General features: G+C 48.1%; 10 protein-coding genes across 10 annotated transcripts; 2 read left to right on the top strand and 8 right to left on the bottom strand.

Moving 5' to 3' along the window:
* Window positions 1-801: 801 nt before the first annotated feature.
* Window positions 802-1,708, bottom strand: FIESC28_09226 (uncharacterized protein; the record flags this gene model as incomplete). The annotated part of the gene is made up of 2 exons (XM_031163363.1): window positions 802-1,523; window positions 1,582-1,708. 2 exons carry the CDS (start codon window positions 1,706-1,708, stop codon window positions 802-804), a joined length of 849 nt encoding a protein of 282 aa, XP_031012620.1.
* Window positions 1,709-3,375: 1,667 nt separating this feature from the next.
* Window positions 3,376-4,644, bottom strand: FIESC28_09225 (uncharacterized protein; the record flags this gene model as incomplete). Its single annotated transcript, XM_031163362.1, has 1 exon — window positions 3,376-4,644. The coding sequence occupies one exon, from the start codon at window positions 4,642-4,644 to the stop codon at window positions 3,376-3,378; it is 1,269 nt and encodes a 422-aa protein (XP_031012619.1).
* Window positions 4,645-4,870: 226 nt separating this feature from the next.
* On the bottom strand, window positions 4,871-5,715 carry FIESC28_09224 (uncharacterized protein; the record flags this gene model as incomplete). The annotated part of the gene is made up of 3 exons (XM_031163361.1): window positions 4,871-5,158; window positions 5,205-5,416; window positions 5,463-5,715. 3 exons carry the CDS (start codon window positions 5,713-5,715, stop codon window positions 4,871-4,873), a joined length of 753 nt encoding a protein of 250 aa, XP_031012618.1.
* A 405-nt stretch (window positions 5,716-6,120) lies between these two features.
* Window positions 6,121-7,347, bottom strand: FIESC28_09223 (uncharacterized protein; the record flags this gene model as incomplete). The annotated part of the gene is made up of 1 exon (XM_031163360.1): window positions 6,121-7,347. One exon carries the CDS (start codon window positions 7,345-7,347, stop codon window positions 6,121-6,123), a length of 1,227 nt encoding a protein of 408 aa, XP_031012617.1.
* A 1,876-nt stretch (window positions 7,348-9,223) lies between these two features.
* Window positions 9,224-10,150, bottom strand: FIESC28_09222 (uncharacterized protein; the record flags this gene model as incomplete). The annotated part of the gene is made up of 1 exon (XM_031163359.1): window positions 9,224-10,150. The coding sequence occupies one exon, from the start codon at window positions 10,148-10,150 to the stop codon at window positions 9,224-9,226; it is 927 nt and encodes a 308-aa protein (XP_031012616.1).
* An 84-nt stretch (window positions 10,151-10,234) lies between these two features.
* On the bottom strand, window positions 10,235-10,903 carry FIESC28_09221 (uncharacterized protein; the record flags this gene model as incomplete). The annotated part of the gene is made up of 1 exon (XM_031163358.1): window positions 10,235-10,903. The coding sequence occupies one exon, from the start codon at window positions 10,901-10,903 to the stop codon at window positions 10,235-10,237; it is 669 nt and encodes a 222-aa protein (XP_031012615.1).
* A 242-nt stretch (window positions 10,904-11,145) lies between these two features.
* Window positions 11,146-13,566, bottom strand: FIESC28_09220 (uncharacterized protein; the record flags this gene model as incomplete). Its single annotated transcript, XM_031163357.1, has 4 exons — window positions 11,146-11,224; window positions 11,480-11,655; window positions 11,702-13,437; window positions 13,494-13,566. 4 exons carry the CDS (start codon window positions 13,564-13,566, stop codon window positions 11,146-11,148), a joined length of 2,064 nt encoding a protein of 687 aa, XP_031012614.1.
* Window positions 13,567-14,316: 750 nt separating this feature from the next.
* FIESC28_09219 (uncharacterized protein) lies at window positions 14,317-16,122 on the top strand (the record flags this gene model as incomplete). The annotated part of the gene is made up of 4 exons (XM_031163356.1): window positions 14,317-14,444; window positions 14,494-14,630; window positions 14,679-15,359; window positions 15,410-16,122. 4 exons carry the CDS (start codon window positions 14,317-14,319, stop codon window positions 16,120-16,122), a joined length of 1,659 nt encoding a protein of 552 aa, XP_031012613.1.
* A 77-nt stretch (window positions 16,123-16,199) lies between these two features.
* FIESC28_09218 (uncharacterized protein) lies at window positions 16,200-17,686 on the bottom strand (the record flags this gene model as incomplete). Its single annotated transcript, XM_031163355.1, has 3 exons — window positions 16,200-16,380; window positions 16,433-17,180; window positions 17,233-17,686. The coding sequence occupies 3 exons, from the start codon at window positions 17,684-17,686 to the stop codon at window positions 16,200-16,202; spliced, it is 1,383 nt and encodes a 460-aa protein (XP_031012612.1).
* A 1,051-nt stretch (window positions 17,687-18,737) lies between these two features.
* On the top strand, window positions 18,738-19,875 carry FIESC28_09217 (uncharacterized protein; the record flags this gene model as incomplete). Its single annotated transcript, XM_031163354.1, has 3 exons — window positions 18,738-19,151; window positions 19,200-19,620; window positions 19,673-19,875. The coding sequence occupies 3 exons, from the start codon at window positions 18,738-18,740 to the stop codon at window positions 19,873-19,875; spliced, it is 1,038 nt and encodes a 345-aa protein (XP_031012611.1).
* Between the last annotated feature and the right edge of the window lie 18 nt (window positions 19,876-19,893).

Here is a 19,893-nt window from a genome sequence, read left to right as displayed (position 1 = left end):
AAGAAAAAGCAGGGAAAAAACATACAACAGCGGGGATTCGCTGGTCGTCACCGACCCAACTACTAATCCGCCCCTTACCGGCTTGACTATGGGAGAGCGGACGGGATCCCGTATTTTCCGGTAGGTATGGTCGTATGTGCAAGGTTTATGATTCTTACTATTCATATAGGTCAGGCTTCAATCAGAACAGAACTTCGAGTCACAGTACAAACAACCTGGCCCACGGCCAAAAGCGATAGTTGGGAGCAGGAGCTTGGAGGATAAATACTCTGTTCTTATCTCCCTATGCTCAGTTTACGCGATGTTCTTCGTATTGGTTTCCTTTCCGTGTTCATGTCCGTTAGCTCACTACCTCGCTTGGCAAAGCAAGCCTCAAGCCCAACTTGTGTCGAACATGCACTGTATTTTTCCATTCACGACTTTCTTAGGACAATCGCATGGTGAATGTTGATCGTACCTTACAGACAGTCAAGAGGCCAGATGGCTAACAGAAGAATTGTCGATTTGGGCTTGAGCTGCCAAACTAAAGTAGGTAGTCTTAGTGTCAGTCTAAGCTAGCATAAGATAATCAAACTATCTCGTCTCTTCTATCTTCACCGGCCAATTCTTCTAAATCTGACAGAAGCCAATGCTTTTTATTGAGACGTTTTCGGATTTCATGCCTGGGAGAAGATGCTCCGACGTCAACGTCATGGGTGCTATGTACTGTTGGTTGAGCCCGGCGACAACCAATAACAGCTAAGGTGAACCTGAGCAGGTGGATGGACTAAGCGCGATACGGTTGCCGTTGTGTGTTGGTTCTTATTGCTCCGGTATCTGAGAAGGACCTTTTTCATTCGCGTTCGTTTGAGTAGGGTTTCGGGATACCACCATGCTGGTGATGGGCTCGTCCAGATCTGCTTCGTTTAGACTATCGTCGTCTGAATCGTCGTCCAAATCAACCTCGATCGGATTTTGCTCTCGTCCGTTGCCCATATTCACCGTGTTGTTGGCGACTTGGCCTTGTATTCTATCAACCATGCCTGGATGGACCACTCCTAGACGTACTACGCCTGAATTAACCGCACTTGGGTTGACCATACCTGGATTGGCAGGAACCGGATTGACAGGAACTGGAGTAACAGCACCTGAATTACCGATGCCTGCATTTTCCGTACCAATTATCCTCACTGTCGTGTATCCCTGCGTCATTACAAGCTGACCTTGACTATAATGGAATGGGCCCTGGCTTAACTGTGGGTTTTCCGTCTGACTATTCATAAGCAGCGGGTTCGTCATCATAGAAAAGATGACCTCCACAGCCTCAGGCCCAACGGACCTCAATTTCGTTCCAGCATCCCCTCTCGACGGTAATCTCTTAAGCGGCTCATTTCTATCAAGAAAACGCGCCAACCACTGCTTGCCCAATGGCTCATGATCACCCTGCTCCCTTAGCAGCCTTGCGACGAGAGTCATGATTTGCTTCTGCGTAGGTGCTGCGCCGGTAGAATGCTGAGCCATGATCCACGAGACGAGAACTTTTTCTTGGAATTGTGAGAGACGTTGGTATGCTACATGGCTGAATTTGCTGCTTTTTTTTACCACGGAGACGTCCTAGTAAAGTGGACTTTGGTACGCCGTTGGCTTTGGCTGCGCTTTGGTGGCTGTGACCGAGGACTTTGACATCGTGAACGGCTTTTTCGAGTTGTTCTTGTGTGTAATTGGGCATGGTGGATGTAGAGATGGGTACTATAGTAGATAGAGAGACGTTGGTAAAAGATGGAGATTTCAAGGGGTATATCGCAACATGGGGACATGGTCACCCCCTGAGTTGCTCGGCGCTATACCCAACTGTGATGGAAACGTGCTGTCAGTCGCGCCAGTCATTTCCGGCGAATTCTGTGAGCGGGTCCGGAGGATCGTATTGCCGCGGATGGGTAGCGATCTTAACCTAGAGCGTTTAGTATCGAGAACCAATGATGCCTTTTGTCGTGATACAACGAAGATAATAGCTTTATTTATGCGTACTGTAGCGAGACACTTGCTATCTCCTATGATTATTTGTTTTTGTTTTTTTGGAGCTCTTGACAGATGGTTGCTTGCCCTTGAAAAACTCTTGATACCTTCATTGTTTTCATTTCCATCACAGCGATTAACCCCTGCCCTTGTTTTTCAAAGCCAGAAGAGGAACTCTTCAAAGTTGTCTCACTCGGGAAGCAAATACACCACCCACCTCCATCAATCGTGAAAATCATTGAACATCACATTGTAAAGTCATGTGATTTGGATAAGCGCCAAGTCGATATCTGCGTGGTTGTGCGACCAAGCCACCGTGGTCAGCAACCAATGGTGATCAAAATCGCTGGAGTCAGTTTGCCTGCGTCACCAAACAATCACAAACACACATATCATACTAAAAGTTATCGAACGACACTAAAAGTTTGTCTCAAGAGTCACCGAGCTGAAAATAGCCGGCTTGATATATAAACGGTAACTCATCCTCTTTACTTTACCTCTACTCCGTACTCGTTCGGTACTTCCTGTCGCTTGTTATAGCGCTTATTCCTGCTAGCCAGCCCCGCACTTTAGCGCTCGGTCAATCAAACAGCCTTTATTCAGCTCAACCTCCACAATTCAGCCAACATGTCAAATCCGACAAAGAATATCAACCTGGCAATCAAGGCAAGTTAATAAAATACCACAAGTCCTGCTGTAAACTAATCTTTACTAGGAAGACAAGCCAAAACTCAGAATTCGTGGTGGTGGCTTTCGACCTATTAACCCCGAAAGCCTTCCTCCAGGATCTCTGAGACCATCAAATTTGCCTGACCCAAAATGGCCTACCAACTCTCTAGTCGGGGACGAAATCATGGTTGCACCACTGAAACGAGATACTCCTTTAACCTGGAACCCAGCTGCAAAGAAAAAGAAGTCAGATGACAAAGAAAAAAAAGGCGACGATGAACCCGAAATTAAGCCATTTCCTTGTATACCTTGCATAAGAAGGTGGCTGGTTGATCGGACACATGTTTGTAGAGAGACTCGCGGTAAGTTCATCGCAGGTATGAAGAATTTTATTGATGTTTGTTGGCAGAACTTCCTTGTCCTCATTGTCCTGATCTTCGCTATTGTATGCAGGTACGTAGTCTGTAAGCCTACTTGAGTTCAGTGCCTAACAACTCCAGCCCGACACAGGATCATAGGTTACATTTGGTTCACCTAGAGAACGCAATTTTGGGTGTTCACGGAATGGGAAAGAGTTTCAAGGCATCTGAAATGGCACAACAGAACATGGATGTATCGAATCTGTTAATGAATATTGGTTCAAGGTCGTGATTGGAATTGGTGTAATACTTTGGTAGAATGGTAAAGCAGTCGCTCTCATTATGATGCAGGTTAAACTGTGGCTAAGATTTCCTCCCCTGCTAGACCGTCATCACCCTCACTGTAGAAGTCCCAATCACATATACATGCCGAACCATCCCCCATATCAAACATGTAGCAATCGCCAAGCCTGGCCTCGCATCCGATATCCAACCCTTTCAGCAGTTCCATAAACTCGGCTCCTGGCGTCCCAGCACTGACTGCGATTCCCTTTAATAGCACATGCCTCAAGACAGGGAATTCCTGTTGTGCCAGAATCCCTTCAAGGAGGTCCAACAGCCTCTTGCTTCGAAGCCCTTGATGGTCACCTTTGATGAATTCATGCTCCCGGTCACATTCTGGATCGCAATCCTCCATTCCGATCTTCTGCTCTACGATCAAAGTCTCAAGTGTTGCGCTACAAGATTTGAGGATCTGCCCCCAATCTTTATGGGCAGCGATCTCTGCGTGTGTAGACCAAAAGTAGTTCTGATCCATCTCATTCTCCAGATCGTTGTCAGAAGGTTGGCACAGATACAAGTATCTCAACTTTGGAAGCGCAAGCTGATGCTTGTCAGGTAAGAAGCCAGAGAGCGGTCGTGGGATACACGACCACCCATCTGTGTTCCCTTGTCTGTCAGCCCGAAGTGGGCTCTCGGTATCTTCAGGGTGGTCTTGCAGAATCTCGTCGATACACGAAGCAACTGGCATGCCTTCCTTTAGCAGCTCAAGCTCGAGTCGCTCGATATTCTTACCCGAAGCCAACAGCCATTCTACCACCGGGACTGGAACATAGCCAACCAGCCTCGCAAATCGAATCTTGGATAATACTGGCCGAGACGTATCAAAAGATCTGTCTTCAACAGTCTCCCGATGATCAGTGTGTAGTTCAAGACTTTCAAGATTGACAAAGTAAGGTAGAAACTCCCAAAAGCTCAAGCTTTCTTGAAGAACAATGCATATCGACTTGACACGTGCGCAAACATTCCTTAACCGGTCTGTGTCTAAATTGTGCAGTATTTGGAGGAGCGTTCCAACTCTCCAAGGACCCTGACGAGACGAGCCCCACTGATAGAATCGATCTGATGAGCTAATTTCGGGCAGTGACTGCTTCTTATCACACTGTTGATGAAAACTTGGATGATGGAATTCGAGAGTTGTCCATAACTTTGATTCGGCAAACTTGTTGAGTGATTTGCAGGTCCGAGATATTTGGGTGAGATCGTGGGCTGGTAAATGAGAGATGACGATATCAATCAGCTCATTCGGGAGGCATAATTGGTTTGGCTGGTATGTGAGCATTTTGGAAGGTTCGAAGTCAAGTGTTAAACAGGCGCGATAGTTGGCTCTAAAGGATCCGTTTTGTTGGGAATAAAACTGCACTGCTTGATCTAACGTCACATGATATTTGCACTAACTCAATGATCACTAGTCGCTCTAGCCTGAAAAAGACACACTCAGCGTGATACAGATGCCGTCGATAGGTATAACTTCACTGACGGGTGAGCTGCATGCTTGAGCTTCAACGCTACCAGGGAACCTGCTGGAATCTATCATCCTCATATTCCCAAAACGTCCCCGGCTCGATTTCGTCCCTGCGCGCTTCGACTAACCTGACCACCGCCTCCGCTCCCTCGAGAGGAGCCTTCTTTCCTTTGTAGCCATTGAAAGCCGTACTGCAATATCCGGGACTGACAGCCCAGAAGGTGATCCGATTTGCGTCTTGTCTATGGTTCTCCACCGTCTGCAAGTGTATCATCAGCATGTTTAGACCCGCTTTGGACACACAATAGTCGATATTTGCAACGGGTGGAAGCTAGTGAGAGGTCAGTTCTATGCTGCGACGGCGAGAAATGACTAACCTGATTGCTTGTTGTTCTACCTGCGCTGCCACGTGCACTTGATATCATGATGACCCTTGGCCATGAGCTGTTTCGAAGTAGTAAGTCGAAAGCGTGAGTGATGACGGCGTTTGAGGTAATGAGATTGTTGAAACACGAATTGGAGGCCGCCCGGATATGTGGCAGACTGACTGAGACTCTTTTCTCAACCCTGCCAGCGTTGTTGATGAGAACTAAGATATTTAGTGTCTAAACAAGATCAATTGATTAACGACATACCATCCAATTTCCCGTAGTCTCGGTCAATTAGTGCCACGGCTGCCTCGACTGAAGCATCATTCTCAATATCCAGCTCGACATAGAATAGTTGAGCCTTAACGCCATCCGCGGGTAGAGATCCAATTGCGTCCTTTGCTGCATCCGTGCTACGACATCCGAGTATGATAGTTGAGGATGGGAATCGAGTACCGATGGCTTGCACGATGGCATAGCCAATACCGCGATTCGCACCAGTTACTAAAATAGTAGCCATTTCAATGATAATTACCTGACAGACAACGATTATGTCCAGAGGGAATGCAGAGAAATCCAGCTCACGTAGTCTTCGCTGCCTGTGCCTTTTAAGCTGTGGTGTCGGATTTACAAGTTTCGGACTTAACCAAAACCGCAACCGCAGCTCCGTCAAGGTTTCCTCCGCCATCGACCATTCATTGCAACCAATCAGACTTTGCAAAGTAAACGAAAATAGAAAAGGTTACATAGATGATATTGCTGTGATGAGCACTGCTAGGGTTATTCTTCAAAGTCAGCCGGAAAGCACATTGGGTGGCGTCTTGCTCAGGTGAACTTCGGTATAGATTTATGATACGGTGTCTTCAGACTCATATATACGATAGAATTATATACAGCAAACAGTCAATCCATCCTCCATCATCCTCTACAGAGCCTTCTTGGCCCAGCCAACCTGCTGGTTTCCACCATCGAAAACAACAAAAGCAGCCTTGAGTGCGATATCACCAAAGATGTTGATACCGATGTCATCACTGGGCTGGATACCACCCAGGCAGGTAGACGAGCCCTCCTGGACAGGAGCATAGTTGATGTAAGATCCAGGAATGGTAATAGTCACACCGCCAACGCCGAAGCTAAAGTTGGGCAGGGTAGCAGAGCAGCTGAAGACATAACCACCGTAGGAAGAGCTGTAACGAGCACCGCTGACCTTGGCATAGTAGGCCGAGTTGACGGCATCGGGGAGGAGGAGAAGGGTGGTACCAGTATCAGCAATACCAGTGATGGGGCTTCTGTTGAGAGAAGCCGAACCGACGGCGTAACCAGAGGAGGTGAACTCCCACCAGCCACCAGAAGAGTCAATAGGAGCGTATCCGATCTTGCCAGTGTAAGCAGAGCTGTCGATGTAGCCAAAGTTGTATGTTCCAGGCTGCTTGTGCTTCAGATCAGCGGTGAAGACGGGGGACTTCAGAGTAGAAATGGCGTTGTCGAAGAAAGTCTTCTGCTTGGTGGGCTTGACAGTGTTGATAGAGCTGAAGCCGAGACCGAGAAGACCATCGAGGCCAGTCTCTTGTTCAAACTCATCAGAGACGCGTTGTGCAGACTCGACAGCTTGCGAGCTGACGGCCAGACCACCGACGGAGACCTTGTCCTTGTATACATCACCAGAAGAGGTGCTTCCATCACCATAGCTGATGGACCAAGTAGCACCAGCAAGCTTCTTAGCAGTGCTACTCTTGGCAGGATTGTACTCATCGTGACCACTGCTTCCAGAGGTCTCCGTGCTAAAGACCCAAAGGTCGGAAGAACCGGTATCAAAGTCCAAGTTCAGAGTCTGAGCAGGTGTGCCAATTTGCACGGGAGTCAACCACTCGATATCCTCATCGGCAGGGGTAGTAATGACAGAGCCACTGCCATTTTGACGCTTGGAATGAGAGGAGCCGGTCTTGACAGACTTGACAGCCTTCTCAAGTCCCTTGGGAAGAGGAACGCCGTACTTGGAGTAGACGTGAGCGAGAGCCAAAGGACCGTTCTTGATGAACTTGGGGTTCTTGACTTGTTCGACGGAGAAGTGCTTGTCCTGGGGTGCTGGGGCGCCGAGGGCGATGGAAGCGAAGGCCAGAGAGGCGGCGAGAAGGGCGTTGAGAGAAGGCATTGTGCTGAGTAGATGAGATGGAGTGAGAGATACTGAGCGATGGTGATGATCCAGATGTTAGACGAGATGATCTCGCCGATATTTATACATCTTCGAAGCTGTACTGGATTATCATTTTGAACAACACCGATCCGCCGTGTCTTGATGTCGTGATGCTTCATCTATCTTGCTGTCACCTCACTCGGCTTCTACTATCCGGTTGACCTTCCAAGAACAGACGTCTCATTCGATATGTCTCATCTTCTTCACTCGCTGAACATATGCCTCATCTGAAGTCTTGGCTAGATCTGTCAATGCAGCCACCCGTCCTTGGCATCCGCTTCGTTCCTCGTGGTAGATCCACCTCCATACTGATTTACAAAAAGTCCCGACAGCCTCGCTCTAGTGACTATGTGGTAGTTTCTCCGGTTAAGCACCTACCAATAACGGATGCTACCGCCGATTATGTCCGGAGTTCGGCATTGCTAACGCTTTTACAGGCAGTTAGATCGGGACTCGGCATTTGAGCAGAGGGACGTTTGCTAATGGTACCTGAGGACTAGGGTCTATCCGACTCTTATCAGACGGGTTGATGGGGGAATGTCATGTGAATCTCTTGTTTGAGGTGATCCTGGGATTATCATTGGTGCAGGGGTCGGCGGTTGCGATAAGCGTAATGGGCTGGTCAAATTTCGCGATGCGGATACCCTTGCAGATCATGCCTTATCCGCTTCTAGCGGCATAGCGCTTTGGCATTGCTTTCATGAGAATTGAGTCATGTGTTAGACCTTTTGTCTAGTTCATTATGGCTCCTCGGTGCTGGAGGTCGGCTACTTTACTGTGACCCTCTTTGTCAAAGCAGAATCAGAACTGGGGGTTAAAAGCAAGACTTGTTAGTTCTGTTCTCATCAACGTTAAAGATAAGAGTATTCTTTTAGGATCAATTTAAGGAAAAGATCACCTTCGAGACTGAAACCATGGCGACCTTTGTCCACCACTGCATGAGTCTTGTTTACCATTCTCTATTCTCCGTAGTTACTTTATTCTACTATGGATAGGTTAGCCCCGGCTATAATTGGAGCTTATCTACCGTTCGCTTCTAACGAATAGACTTAACACAAGCCTGGCTTGTGGTTGAAGTGGCTTACCGTAGTGCAGGTATCTGTTGACTATAATTCAACCTCACTCGACGTAATTTTTATGTGCTTTCTACCAACGTCTCTTTGGTAACGCAAAGGTAAGTTCAAGACGCGTTGAATAATGAATCTTGAGTCTTTACAAGCCTAGGAAGAGACTAGAGCAGAAGTTGTAAGCGAGAGGATAACTGTCACTATCATCCGCTACAAGAATGGACCAACCCTCACGGCGCCGGAGACTACCACAACCAGCACCGCCACCATCACCCAGGTAACAACCACCATGGTGACAGAGGATTCAGTTGAGCCACTCACTGTGATCGAAGGTAGAACAGCTACTGCCACAGCTACACAACACCCTTGCGACAATGCCGAAACCTCCAGGCCCATGGAAAACCCCGTCAAGTCCCTACGTAGGGCTCACTAACACTAAACCAGTATCGGGAGAAAATGGTGTAAAGACGTGTTGTCAGGCTTGCTATACCATCGATAATTGTGTATTTTACAAAGTTGGGGGTGGATTTTGCGAGATTGGTACTGTCAAGCCCAGCTTTAGCCACAGCTGTGCATCGCGGTTGTGCCCATGGGGTTTCCCTAGTCTTGAACTTGGTAGCTCCGATGGAAATGATTGCTACATGGGACCTTGTTTTGGCGGCGCTGCTTCTTAGCTGGTAAAGGAACAACGTGGATAAATTGATGCTGGTTACACGTTCCCATTTGGAATATCATTATTAGATTTTCCAATATCAATTGCAAGTTACCTATGCTAGCCTAGGCTCACATCTTCCCTTCTCCAGTGTAGTGACCTGGCGTTCAAGCCCAAACCCAGCATGACCCTCACTAACAATCTCTCCAAACCGAAGTTTTGTTTCCAAGAGTCTCTTAGACAAAGGATGAACTCCAAAATGGCTATCCATAACTGCTTGATCTAGACTAGTATTTCGAGTTGTGCAGACAATCTTGGAAAACGCCATGTCGCTAGTGCAACCATTGAAACCGATGGAAAAAGCGCCAAGAATTAGACCCATCATACCAATGAGACATAATGAGCCGTATGCTATCCAGAGCGGAACCTTGTTGTATTCCCATCTGGAAACCCAGTTGGTAACCTGGCACTCCCCCGGTTGAGTCGTGTAGATATGCACACTGGGCTCTGCGAGTAGGGAGATGGAGAAGTTGCGGACAAGTTCAGCAAGCTTATCTCGAAAGTTGAGTTTTGGATAGAGGACGAATTCCAACACGGTTTTATTGGGGTTCTCTGTAGTTATGAATCCCACAAGTGGAGTATAGCTTAGCAAGGTATCGGTGGACGGTTCGTTGTTCCGAGGCATCCACATAGTGCCGTTGATATGCTGAGCGAGAGCATCGGCGAGAGATTGGTAGGCCCAGTAATTAGTTTCGTTATAGGTAGAAGATAGAGAACCATTGGACGCGAATGTCTTCCAAGGTACTCGACCATGAAACCTCTCTTTGCCTAACGTCATCGTGCGGATATTGTTGACAAACCGGAAGGTAACGTCGTAGACGACCCTATGTGGTTCACAGGTGAAGTGCTCGATTGGTGACGTTACTACTTCATGGCTGGAACCTGTACCTTTCCCTTCCATTTGTATGACATAAGCCCAGATACGACGGTCTCTGCTAAAATAAGCATGATAGAGCGGTGCCTTGAGCGGAAGGTCATCCATAATGAGATCAATATTAGCACTGTCTTCCTCTTTGCCTGGATCAAGTAGGGCGCATTGGTATCCTATGCCTGGCACACTGGCATTTTAGGTGCAGTTTGGGCCATAGATGGAGGGTGTGTCAAGGTTTTGCCCACTGACGAAGACACGCTTGACATGCTTGATCAGAAAGGGAGAAGGGCCGGCGTAGAGACCCTCTGACGGATGCCACCCGCTTGGTATTGTACCAGAATCGATCATCCTCGAATAATCAACATTGGGAAGAGCCCTTTGTGGGCTCCTGTACTCAAAGTCGAATTCCTTTCTGAAATCGAGAATCGGGATATTGCAAGGCTGTGGAGAAATGACTTCGGCCGTAGCCACAGACAGCGTTGAGGGAGTCACAATGACAGCAAGCGGAATAAGCCAGAAAATGACCCCAATTATTGCGACAGTAGGAGCTTTACCCCAGAGTCCAACCGTGAGGAGTGAAGTGATGTCTGTAGTAACGGCGAATAGGGCATCGATTGTGCTAATCGGGCATGCCGTATGACGAACTTTGGCCCAAACGAGTTGTTTGACAGCGATGGCCAGGCTAGCGGCGTAACAAGACTTTATGAGGAATGAGAAGGCAGTTCCGGTCCTAATCGCCCATTCTTGATTCGCGGCTGACTTGCCATCGAGGGATGCATAGTAGCAGTAGTGACCAATGGAGAATGCGAATCCAAATATCAAGAAAGACGTCATGGCAGACGGGTAATACCACGAAATGGCCATGGCGAAAGGCAGGTAGCACACGAGCCTCACAGAAATAAGATGAAAACACAAGTGATCGCCGGGGCAAGGTCTGTTCATATTTGAACAAGAGAGGGGCTAGGCTACCACTGGCAAAGGCCAGCTGAAAGGACCAGCAACGCCCACATAAGCCATTGTCTCAGTCCTCACCGACACTCGCATCGTTAGCCAAACTAATCAATGATGCCTTGCGTCTTGTAGGCGATAATTTGGGAACGGATTGCCTAACCTCGACACGTGTCAGTGGCTTTCTTTTCATCACCTGAGCAACCATCGGCCTTCCCGACACACATTTCACTGTCCCTGTATGTCTTATGTGCAATGTGTATATACAATCTATGGGAATACTGTCTATAAGCACGCTAACGATTGGGACATGCTTTCTCCAAAGAAGCATACGGAGAATTATCTCTCACGATATAAACCTCCCCCACCAAAACCAAGCACCCAACTGCCATAGATATAGCAATGATAGGAAAGTTCACCCGCGCAAACTCATGGCTTTTCACATGTATATGTTTCCTCGCAAGGATATCCCTCCACAAAAGTCCCGCTAACGATGCACTAAATGCCGTGCTGAAAGCGCCATAATTCACACCGAGAGCCATGCCGTAAATCGTCGCCCAGTATGTTCGATCTGTGATGAGATTGGCGTCGACCTGGCAGTTTATTTCTTTCCAGGCTTGAATGATGCGTGACAGTAGAATCGTGGTACCGATGTTTGTACCAGAGAACTACAGAAGTTAGAACGGTACGACATATGCTGGATGTAGGACTCACGTTGGACAGGACGACTGAAAGGAACCCCATTCCACCAATACTTCCAATTGTTCCGGTCCTCTTGGACCAGTGATACCAACCCCAGGCAAATACATTAACCCAACCTGTACTAACAAGTGCTTGCACAAGAACAAACATGGCGAACGCGAAAGGGACCAATGCGAAGGGGAGATGCGCTGCCACAGCCATGACGGTAGGGAAGGTTTCCTGGAGCCACTCGTATGCTTCTCTTGACTTTGATACAAGGTTCGGTTTATCGGCTGGCACTCGGGTCGTGTCACCGGCTTCGAGTTTTTCTGGTTCCATCTGAGCAGAAGGTAATGTCGGCATTGTTTCGGCGTGGAGAGTGTCGGGATTGGCGGCTTGGAGAGGTGACTGAGGTGACGAGCCAGAGATCATGACGGGGCTGTTCCCTGCGGTGTTTGATACGACAATTTTTGGGTTGGCGAATTGAGAGTTGTTGGCTTCGTTGGTTTCTGGCAGATCATCCAGCGCGATGTCCTGGGTCTGCCCCTCGTGTGTAGGTGCCATGGGCGGGTGGATATCAGATGAACCAGATGTAGTATCCAGCTTCGGCTCGGACTCATCATGGGAAACCAAGGTCCTATCAGCCCTCGCATTCTCCATCTCTTCCCGATAAACCTTGGCCGTCTGCCTCGTCTCATGTCGATGAATCCAGCCAGACCCCAAGTCCCAGCAAAACATGACAAACGCAGCCGGCACGGTAACCCAAAATACCGGGGTCTCGCCCGTTTTGCCTGTACTGGCCGCGTTTATCGCCAAGACTGTGATGAGCGTCGCAGACATGATCAAAGCGCCGAACGCAGCACCTTTGCGATCAAGGAAAGGATTCATGATGTATTCCAGTGAAAGGGTCATCTCTTGTCCTTGTCTTCCTTCTGCTGCTTCTTCGGCTTGATGTTGGACGTAAGGAATGTTAGGGTTAACAGGCTCCTTTTCTCGCGCCGCTGCAGGCAGGGTATGCATTTCGATCTCAGACGGAATGAGCTTTTCGTCGGCGAATACCACATAAAGTAGAAATGGGAAGAGGACCACTGCTGTGACAACGACGGGGACAATCATATTAGCCGTGTAAACGATAAACTTGATATCGAACGCGCCAGCGAGGACAAGGTTGGTAGGGTTTGACGAAACAAGAATAGCGGATGCTATATTAGCGATGGCGAATTGCGTAAAGATCCAAGCTCTCGGGCTAGTAATGTTCTTGGAAACGCGCGTCATGTACGCTAGGAAAGCTGTGCCGGAGAGAATGATGGGATCATTTCCGATAAAGCTTCCCAGCAGGAAGAAAAAGGCGTAGAGATAGAAGAAGAGCCTGTGGCCAACTTTTCCACCCCAGCTCAAGACTTTGAAGGCTAACCAGCGAATGATACCTGATGCGTCGATTGAAATAGCGATGTAGGCCAGTGTGATGAAGAAGGCCATGATATCGAGAGGATGAATATGATTAGCACCGACAGTTCCATCATGAACTTCCTTTCGCCCAATTGCTGAGATAGCTAGTAGGAATAAATCGGCTATCAAAGGCGCAGTGATTAGATTGACGGGAAAGTTGAAGCGCACGAAATTCTTGGAGCAACGAGTTTTGTCGGTGAGAATAGCACGATGCGTACTCGCTGGTATGATGCGGAAATGTACAAAACATCGCCATGTGATGTCGACGAGGGATTTTGGGATGTAGACAGGGATGTGAAATGGCCAGAGGACAAGGATATCTATTGTGCGAGTGTCAGTGATACATTGCACATGTGTAAGAGTAACGGTAACCTACTAGCGATTATGAAGACGACCAGTGTAACGATGGACCGCCATTGGCGGATCTCGCTGGTATCAACACCAGCCATGACCGTTGATTCCCAAGGCAAACGGTTCGCCCGTGTGAAGAAAAAGCAGCAGATGCCTCTCGTTAAAAAGGAAAAAAAGGGAAGAGAAAATGACAAGGGAGGATTGGTTGGGTTCGTATCGGAGTGGGGTCAAGCAAATGGTGAAGAAACGATCCAATAGAAGAGAAGGTGTCTGCATTCAAGGAAGAAGCACCGAAGCTAGACTACCTAGCATTTCGACCTGATTCTATTCTTATGGTGTGATAAAAGCCTGATTGTCTTGAAACAAGAACTAAACCTTGCCAAGCGAAATGAAGGACAAGAGAAGTTTTCTAGAAGAATAATATTCCGGTCAACAAGGTACAAATGCTGATGCCTAAGATGGCTCGCAGATCAGTCCCTTTTGGCATCCTCTGCGATTGGGACTCTTGGCACTTTGTTAGCCAATTACGACAGGCCCAAACCCGGTTAGTCAAGGCTTGTTTTCCCCCCGGATTTAGTGCCCGCCCGATCAGTAGCGACGAACAAGTGGCTGAGCAGTCAGCTGAGACACACCAATCGATGATTACCAGTCGAAAGCAGATGCCTACAGAAAGCATTGACCATTGACGAAAAGTGAGTGACGTTCGGAATGCAGTCAGCTACAAGTCCTATTCCGTTGGGGTTTAAATAAGCCTCAAGGCAGTGTCCAGCCCATAAATCTCCCCACACTACCAGCATGCACTGATTGACTTTACCCCATATTCTAATCTGCCCTGCCAAGACCATGCTATGCCTGCGGTTTCTTCTGTTCTAGAGGCTGTTGTGGCGCCGAGAGCTGTCAATGACACCACTGAAGCGTTGCAGGTCATTTGCGCATGGCCTGTTTCTGGACAATATGGTACAGGTACACGAGTTTTGTAAGTCATCCACACACTATTCCTTTGACAAAACACTAATGAGGTAAAGATACTATGTCCTCATCGCTACTTGTCTTGTCGCAAAGAAAAAGGAATGGCTGGTGAATCCTTGCTTGGCTGCTGCTCTCGTGCTGCCCGCTGTTGCGGCCATTCATGGGATTGTCTTGACAGCGATGCACAATCCAGGTAAGACATGATCAGTTTTTCAATAAGGATGAAGGCTAATTTCTACAGATGCTGTTGATATGGATATCTACGGGGCCTTCCAACTATGCGCGATCGGTATCCTCGCTGCTCCAGTGACAGTCATGATGTCAAAAACATACTTCAACGATCCTGGCAGAAACACCATCTTCTTATGGACTTTTCTGCTCTTGATCGGCCTCCTAAGCATGACGGTCGAATTCTACCGTATAGAAACCCGCGACTGCACAACCAACGCCTCGGGCAGCCCCGTCTCCCCTAATGCCTCAGACTTCAACTACACCGAAGGCAACAATTGCGGCCTCATCTGCTCTACCCAAGACGGTCCTCGCTCCTCCATGCGCGGCGGTTCAGCAGATAATATCTATGTCATCCCTGCACCTCACACTTTGACCTTTGGTGCCGCTACACTACTTGCAGCTGCGTGTTGCGTGCATGCAGTCCTATGTTTGGTGAGCATGTGGGATCGCGTACTGGAGATTAATTGGCGAAGACGCTTTGGCAGACAGCAGGAGGAAGAGGAGGAGACCACAGAAGATGGGGGTGCTAACAAGGGCGTTATGAAGAAGGTCAATGACACCATTGGCTTCTATCTCAAGATCCTGGCAGTGCCGGTGTTCGGAGGAGCAGGATTGGCGATTTTGATTGTGGGAGAGATTAATTTCTTTAGTCCCCAGGTTGACTATCAGACGGAACCTATGGCCAATATTGGTAAGCCGATTACTCTTCAGATTGTTCATCCGTGTACTAACACTTTCCAGGGCAATGGGCTCCGGTCACAGGCACAGCGATGGCCATGGTAGGCTCACTATATCTTCTCCTCGCACGTCATGCCGAAGAAGCAGGTGATCCATACAAACCGCATCAATGCAATTGCCCTCACTGCCACATCGACAACAGTGCACGACAGAGCCAAGTGTCGCACCATGGCAGCGTGTCTTCACTGAACAGCCGCCATACTGGACCGACTATTTCAGTGACCGATACACATCCAACCACTCAATTGTCTCCAAATTTGGACGTCCCTCCTCCCCGATCCTCACTACACCGAGACTCATCAATAGACGGTAATCGATCGATAAACCACCCAGCAAGAAACCCCTACAGGGAAAAGGTTGAAAAAGCATTCTTCAAAGTCGGAGACATCCTCGGAACGCCAGCTCATGACTTTATCACGGAACCACAAAACCGTGACCCAAGCCATGTTGATCTACCAATGGTGCCTGGTGAACGTCTCCGCAACGAGCGTGTTATCGCAGTTGAGAGGGAACAAGATCAACATCAAGAACACGAAAGCGAAGTTGCATCAATTCGAACCCGATCAGATAGTTTTCGCGCAAACGAAGCACCCGTGCAAAACGTGGAGCGCTGCACATCTCTACCAGTAATGCCAGCTGCTGCATTAACACGATCGAGATCAGCGACGCCATCAAGACCAAGAGCATCAACGCTCAATCACCAATCATCATCATAGATAGAAGAGTAATTTTGTTGTACAATGTTGAATTATGTAGACTATTATTATTTGGTTAAACAAATACGCATGCATATTTATGCTTTAGATTCAGCTTCCTGCTCTTTTGTCGGAGACTCGGGTCTTGCTGTGATCTTGATCTCGTGGCTGTGTTCCAAACCAGAGAGAACAATCCAGGTTGGGATGACGCAGAGAAGGGTGATTCCGAAGTTGAGACCGATACTGACGAAGTGGTTGGCGTTGCCTTCAGATTGCATACTGTTTGCTGTTAGTTATTTGCTCAGTAATAGAATTATGTGGAGGTACTTACGCCCAAGCGACAGTCTGTCCCAGAGCCTCAAATCCACGGAGAATACCACAGTGATAAGACAATGATGAGATATCAGTAGTATACTGTCCAACCAGCCAGTACAAGAATTGTTGGAACGCTTGGCCACCGAATTGCCAGAAGAAGATCAGAGCATAAGACTTTCCGAAACCGCCCTCGAACCAGTCGAAAACGGGAGGCTCAGCAGCATCGTAGAATTGCTTCTGGAGGATAGTCGCCCAGATCCATGTTCCGGTGAGGATTGTGATGATAGACAGGAAAGCGATTCTTGCTCGTGTCTTGATGTAGATTGATTGACGATCCAACAATCCCGCGATCAGGAATGAGCTGATGATTCCAGAAAAGTTGGTGAAGAACGATGAGAACGCTCGGGATCGGACAGTAAAGTATGTCGTCAACCAGGTGCTCATAAAGCCGTTGTAAAAGTAGCTGATGAAGAATGCTGGAATGAGGAGCAGCATGCGCTTCGTGACGAGAAGCGATAGCACAGCCTTGAACTCAGCAGCCCATGTAGGTTGCTTGGTCACAACAACAAGTGTTTTATCTTTTCGCTGGACTTTTTCGGCCGGACTGAGAAGAAGAGCGATCGGTAGGCCGAGACACATGATGACGATGAAGACGATGTAAGTCGCTGAGCTAACGGAGCCCTTCGAGGAAGATTGCGCGTTGAGGCCGAGATTGATGGCGCCTCCGACAATGGGACCTGCTGCTTTGGCAGATTGCCAGATAGCTAAAGAGTCAGTGTCTCAATATCCCACGCATTTGAGTAATTCGGGACTTACCGAGATAAAAAGCACGATCCTCAGGGCTAGGATATCCGATAATAATGGCCGCCTCGGCAGCCCAAAAGAAGCCCGCCGAAATACCACAAAGCGCACTACCAAACAACAAAAACCACGTCTTGGGCGCAACGTTATTTGTATACAATCCAGCGCCATAAATCGGGTATCCGATAGCTCCCAGCGCAAGTCCATATCTCAGGCCAATTCTGTTGTTAATTGCACCCGCTGCTATGCAAACTGCAGCGAAGAGGCCGTATACGAGCGCGTTGGCTGCTGAGACAGCGTAGGGCTCTGCAGCTCCGCCGGCGCCGAGACCGCCGAGGGCATCCCACATGCCGGGTGCTGTGAAGGAGACACCGCATGCGATGGCGATCTGGAAGGGAATTGAGCGGAAGAAGGAGGGTTTGGTTGATGACCCTTCTGGGGAGGGCGAGACATCGCGTGAGGACGCCATTCTGGAAGTTGAGGAACGCAAAATTCGAGGTCTGGGAGGAACTGTGGCGATTGGGGTCAAGTTGGTATTTATCTACTCTATGGGATTATCCGTGCAGTAATGATATGCCATTGCGTGCGATTGCGTGCTTGACATTTCGTACTTTGACCTATCTGAGCACTAAACTAGAGGACCCATAGTAAAGTTTGTACCTGCAGGAGGTTCTGCACCCAAGGTGTTGGTATGGGAAAGATCGTCATGATTTGTTTTTGGTGTCGTTAATTGCCAAGACCCTAGACTGGACCCTGCATGTCTCTTTAAAAAGAAGAGGGTTTATTTACTGAGATACTGCTCATAATGAGGGTAGAACTGTACTTGAATGTATCTAGAGCTTGGATCTGTTCGACACCGAGTACCGCCGAGCCGGTGATATTCATGGGGCATTACATAACAGTAATGGGAATAATTGGAGCTGATGATTTAAAGGGTTACTGTAATGGAAGAACGGTTATCCATCCGCCGTATGTTGGAAGAAGCTGGAGATTTGAGATAAGGTTCATGCAATCTGGAGTAATAAGGTAATAACAACAGTCAAGGGAAACATACCCAGAATCATGGATGTCAAAGAAAGGTGCTTGCTTGCATGACTGAGTTACGACTTTTTGTCAACGCGCTTATCTTTTCCCTGTCGCGAAGGAAAATTGTTCTCTTATCTTATCTCTTAGTGCGCCACTGCTTACGAGTTACGACAGATCCACAGGCACTAAGTTTTTCTTTATCTTATCGTCTTATCTTATCAGGTCTCATGAGATCGGCTGTCTAGGGTAATTAAACTACCAAGTATTCTGTGCCTCAATCCTAATCAGGATCTAGCACCGCATGTGAATTCCCCTCAATTCAACATGCAACGGTGTTCGCACATGGACCTCGGTATCAAATCTACCCCAGACTGAACCCCTCGTTGTGGCCGTTGTTCCGGCTTAGCATGAGTAACACAAAGCATAAAAGAAGATGACCATGAGTGTTGTCATGAGAGCAGTATAGACCTTTTCAAACTTGGTGCAAACTCACAATGTCCGTCGATAACACCCAACCAGAAGGTGAAAACCCCATCACCGATTTCACAGTAGAATTCCTCGGCACTCAGCGCTCTTCCAATGCCGCATCTCGTCGTGATCTTGGCTTCACAGGCCAGCTCGGCGGAAAATGGTATGCCGTCTACGGGGACGTGCTCTGGTGCGAAACTGGAGTTACTGATCCGGCAGAGGACACTGAAGGGTTTCATGGCATGGTGAGAAATGCTGTGTCCGCTCTAACTGACGATCCGTTGGTCGTAGAGGACCTGCATCTTAATGATGATGGACATCAATTGCAGTTCATGCCATTTAAAGAGGAGTGGGGGGAGACCAACATGTTTGGCTTTGGAGGTACGGGTATCGTGGAGGTTGATCCAGAGAGCGCAACTGGTGTGCTTTATTACCTCGTGGTGAGTATGCTTTACAATGGATTTTGGTCTCTTTATTAACATGTGTAGAATGACAACGAGCACTACAAAGGCGCAGGTGTAGCAAAGGTCGAACTTATCGACGACGTCCCAACCATAACAGACCGCTACGGCGAAAATGGTATATGGTGGAACGGCGACGAACTCCCAAAATACGGTGATGTGGCAACATATCGCGATGTCAACAGCGAGTATATTTACATCCTAGGCAACCCACCAAATCACTTCACAGACTTCCCCGACAAACTGTACATCTACATGGCCCGCGTCCCTGCCGCCGACGCGTTCGACCTAGACAAGTACGAGTATTGGTGGGGAAGGGAACAGGGCTGGAAGAGTGAGCCGTTGACCAAGTTCAACTGTGAGACTGCTGTTATGTGGGGTGTTGGACAGGGGCAGATTGTTTATAACAAGCACTTTGAGACGTACTTCTATGTTGGACTTGACCTTGGTAAGTTCTGGACACCCCTTCCTTGTAAGATGGGAGTGACTGACAGATGTAGGCGGAACCGTGTTTTTGAAGGCTGCCCCAAGTCCTGAAGGGCCTTGGACTGAAGGGAAGGACATCTATAAAGATGAGCCTATTGATGACGGTTTGGTCTACGCTGGACTTGCGTATCCTCACTTGGATGAGTCAGGTGAAACTCTTACAATTGGCTTCACGAACAACAACTGGATTCGTATCATCAAGGTCTCATTTACTTAGATACTTAACACACATGGT

The sequence above is a fragment of the Fusarium coffeatum genome (genome assembly GCF_003316985.1).
Source record: "Fusarium coffeatum strain FIESC_28 chromosome Unknown BRIP53273_contig_232, whole genome shotgun sequence".
NCBI classification, from domain to species: Eukaryota; Fungi; Ascomycota; class Sordariomycetes; order Hypocreales; family Nectriaceae; genus Fusarium; species Fusarium coffeatum.
This window is presented reverse-complemented; position numbering and strand designations above follow the sequence as displayed.